This window comes from Scyliorhinus torazame, chromosome 24 (assembly GCF_047496885.1).
Source record: "Scyliorhinus torazame isolate Kashiwa2021f chromosome 24, sScyTor2.1, whole genome shotgun sequence".
Classification (NCBI taxonomy): domain Eukaryota; kingdom Metazoa; phylum Chordata; class Chondrichthyes; order Carcharhiniformes; family Scyliorhinidae; genus Scyliorhinus; species Scyliorhinus torazame.
The window spans coordinates 11,073,938-11,078,409 of NC_092730.1; the positions used below are offsets into that span (position 1 = coordinate 11,073,938).

Consider the following 4,472-nt stretch of genomic DNA (forward strand, 5'->3'; position numbering starts at 1 on the left):
CCAACTGGCCAAATTTCCCATTATCCCATGCCTCCTTACTTTGTGCAGAAGCCTACCATGGGGAACTTTATCAAATGCCTTACTAAAATCCATGTACACTACATCCACTGCTTTACCTTCATCCACATGCTTGGTCACCTCCTCAAAGAATTCAATAAGATTTGTAAGGCAAGACCTACCCCTCACAAATCCGTGCTGACTATCCCTAATCAAGCAGTGTCTTTCCAGATGCTCAGAAATCCTATCCTTCAGTACCCTTTCCATTACTTTGCCTACCACCGAAGTAAGACTAACTGGCCTGTAATTCCCAAGGTTATCCCTAGTTCCTTTTTTGAACAGGGGCACGACATTCGCCACTCTCCAATCCCCTGGTACCACCCCTGTTGACAGTGAGGACGAAAAGATAATTGCCAACGGCTCTGCAATTTCATCTCTTGCTTCCCATAGAATCCTTGGATATATCCCGTCAGGCCCGGGGGACTTGTCTATCCTCAAGTTTTTCAAAATGCCCAACACATCTTCCTTCCTAACAAGTATTTCCTCGAGCTTACCAATCTGTTTCACACTGTCCTCTCCAACAATATCGCCCCTCTCATTTGTAAATACAGAAGAAAAGTACTCATTCAAGACCTCTCCTATCTCTTCAGACTCAATACACAATCTCCCGCTACTGTCCTTGATCGGACCTACCCTCGCTCTAGTCATTCTCATATTTCTCACATATGTGTAAAAGGCCTTGGGGTTTTCCTTGATCCTACCCGCCAAAGATTGTTCATGCCCTCTCTTAGCTCTCCTAATCCCTTTCTTCAGTTCCCTCCTGGCTATCTTGTATCCCTCCAATGCCCTGTCTGAACCTTGTTTCCTCAGCCTTACATAAGTCACCTTTTTCCTCTTAACAAGACATTCAACCTCTCTTGTCAACCATGGTTCCCTCACTCGACCATCTCTTCCCTGCCTTACAGGGACATACATATCAAGGACACGTAGCACCTGTTCCTTGAACAAGTTCCACATTTCACTTGTGTCCTTCCCTGCCAGCCTATGTTCCCAACTTATGCACTTCAATTCTTGTCTGACAACATCGTATTTACCCTTCCCCCAATTGTAAACCTTGCCCTGTTGCACGTACCTATCCCTCTCCATTACGAAAGTGAAAGTCACAGAATTGTGGTCACTATCTCCAAAATGCTCCCCCACTAACAAATCTATCACTTGCCCTGGTTCATTACCCAGTACTAAATCCAATATTGCCCCTCCTCTGGTTGGACAATCTACATACTGTGTTAGAAAAGCTTCCTGGACACACTGCACAAACACCACCCCATCCAAACTATTTGATCTAAAGAGTTTCCACTCAATATTTGGGAAGTTAAAGTCGCCTAGGACTACTACCCTATGACTTCTGCACCTTTCCAAAATCTGTTTCCCAATCTGTTCCTCCACATCTCTGCTACTATTGGGGGGCCTATAGAAAACTCCTAACAAGGTGACTGCTCCTTTCCTATTTCTGACTTCAACCCATACTACCTCAATAGGGTCATACTCCTCGAACTGCCTTTCTGCAGCTGTTATACTATCTCTAATTAATAATGCCACCCCCCCCACCTCTTTTACCACCCTCCCTAATCTTATTGAAACATCTATAAACAGGGACCTCCAACAACCATTTCTGCCCCTCTTCTATCCAAGTTTCCGTGATGGCCACCACATCGTAGTCCCAAGTACCGATCCATGCCTTAAGTTCACCCACCTTATTCCTGATGCTTCTTGCGTTGAAGTATACACACTTCAACCCATCTCCGTGCCTGCAAATACTCTCCTTTGTCAGTGTTCCCTTCCCCACTGCCTCATTACATGCTTTGGCGTCCTGAATATCGGCTACCTTAGTTGCTGGACTACAAATCCGGTTCCCATTCCCCTGCCACATTAGTTTAAACCCTCCCGAAGAGTACTAGCAAACCTCCCTCCCAGGATATTGGTGCCCCTCTGGTTCAGATGCAACCCGTCCTGCTTGTACAGGTCCCACCTTCCCCAGAATGCGCTCCAATTATCCAAATACCTGAAGCCCTCCCTCCTACACCATTCCTGCAGCCACGTGTTCAACTGCACTCTCTCCCTATTCCTAGCCTCGCTATTACGTGGCACCGGCAACAAACCAGAGATGACAACTCTGTCTGTCCTGGCTTTCAACTTCCAGCCTAACTCCCTAAACTTGTTTATTACCTCCACACCCCTTTTCCTACCTATGTCGTTGGTACCAATGTGCACCACGACTTCTGGCTGCTCACCCTCCCCCTTAAGGATCCTGAAGACACGATCCGAGACATCCCTGGCCCTGGCACCCGGGAGGCAACATACCTTCCGGGAGTCTCGCTCGCGACCACAGAATCTCCTATCTATTCCCCTAACCATTGAATCTCCGACTACTATTGCTTTTCTATTCTCCCCCCTTCCCTTCTGAGCCCCAGAGCCAGACTCAGTGCCAGAGACCTGGCCGCTAGGGCCTTCCCCCGGTAGGTCATCCCCCCCAACAGCATCCTTAAAGCCACAGTTCACTTCAACTCTCTGTCGCGTGTGAATTGATGGTCGCATCAATGGGGACAGTGTAGAGGGAGCTTTACTCTGAATCTAACCCCGTGCTGTACCTGTCCTGAGAGTGTTTGATGGGGACAGTGTAGAAGGAGCTTTACTCTGTATCTAACCCCGTGCTGTACCTGTCCTGGGAGTGTTTGATGGGGACAGTGTAGAGGGAGCTTTACTCAGTATCTAACCCCGTGCTGTACCTGTCCTGGGAGTGTTTGATGGGGACAGTGTAGAGGGAGCTTTACTCTGTATCTAACCCCGTGCTGTACCTGTCCTGGGAGTGTTTGATGGGGACAGTGTAGAGGGAGCTTTACTCTGTATCTAACCCCGTGCTGTACCTGTCCTGGGAGTGTTTGATGGGGACAGTGTAGAGGGAGCTTTACTCTGTATCTAACTCCGTGCTGTACCTGTCCTGGGAGTGTTTGATGGGGACAGTGTAGAGGGAACTTTACTCTGTATCTAACCCCGTGCTGTACCTGTCCTGGGAGTGTTTGATGGGGACAGTGTAGAGGGAGCTTTACTCTGTATCTAACCCCGTGCTGTACTTGTCCTGGGAGTGTTTGATGGGGACAGTGTGGAGGGAGCTTTACTCTGTATCTAACTCCGTGCTGTATTTTCCATACCTGCAGAGCTGCAAACATCATCATCTCTTCCTCGGTACACTCAATCTCCTCGAGGAGGACTGCCCATCGAGACTGTTCGTACAGCTGGTTTATCCGCACCACATCATACTGGCGGAGAGGAGACAGAAGCGGGACCGTGAGATTTGTGGTCAATGGTCTGATTGTGACATTCTGGAATCGAGCGAGTTCTGTATGAGACACGAGGCCTCTGTGCCTGGACATTCTCTAATGTCACCTGTCTAGGGAAGGATGTGCTGGGGCCTGGGAAAGGGTCCAGAGGAGGTTCACATGAATGATCCCTGGAATGAAGAGCTTGTCGTGTGAGGAACGGTTGAGGACTCTGGGTCTGTACTCGTTGGGAGTTTAGAAGGATGAGGGGGGATCTTATTGAAACTTACAGGATACTGCGAGGCCTGGATAGAGTGGACGTGGAGAGGATGTTTCCACTTGTAGGAAAAACTAGAACCAGAGGACACAGCCTCAGACTGAAGGGACGATCCTTTAAAACAGAGATGAGGAGGAATTTCTTCAGCCAGAGGGGGGTGAATCTGTGGAACTCTTTGCCGCAGAAGGCTGTGGAGGCCAAATCACTGAGTGTCTTTAAGACAGAGATAGATAGGTTCTTGATCAATGAGGGGATCAGGGGTCATGGGGAGAAGGCAGGAGAATGGGGATGAGAAAATATCAGCCATGATTGAATGGCGGAGCAGACTCGATGGGCCGAATGGCCTAATTCTGCCCCTATGTCTTCTGGTCTGTCTTTGGTTACTGACAACTAGGAGTGGGGAAGTGAGGGAGGACGGGGGGAGTGAGGGAGGACGGGGGAGTGAGGGAGGACGGGGGACTGAGGGAGGACGTCGGGGGGAGTGACGGAGGATGGCGGGGGGAGTGAGGGAGGACGGGGGGGGGAGTGAGGGAGGACGGGGGGAGTGAGGGAGGACGGCGGGGTGAGTGAGGGAGGACGGCGGGGGGAGTGAGGGAGGACGGGGGGGGAGTGAGGGAGGACGGGGGAGTGAAGGAGGACGGGGGGAGTGAGGGAGGACGGGGGGGAGTGAGGGAGGACGGGGGGAGTGAGGGAGGACGGCGGGGTGAGTGAGGGAGGACGGGGGGAGTGAGGGAGGACGTCGGGGGGAGTGAGGGATGATGGCGGGGGGAGTGAGGGAGGACGGGGGGAGTGAGGGAGGATGGGGGAGAGAGGGAGGATGGGGGAGTGAGGGAGGACGGGGGGAGTGAGGGAGGACGGCGGGGTGAGTGAGGGAGGACGGG

At 51.2% G+C, this 4,472-nt stretch overlaps 1 protein-coding gene across 1 annotated transcript in view; it reads right to left on the reverse strand.

Moving 5' to 3' along the window:
• Window positions 1-4,472, reverse strand: part of LOC140400193 (fermitin family homolog 3-like) — a 197,912-nt gene that overhangs the window by 23,109 nt on the left and 170,331 nt on the right. The window contains exon 6 of the mRNA XM_072489661.1: window positions 3,207-3,429. Coding sequence (XP_072345762.1) covers window positions 3,207-3,429 — 223 coding nt within the window. The remainder of the gene's footprint in view (window positions 1-3,206; window positions 3,430-4,472) is intronic.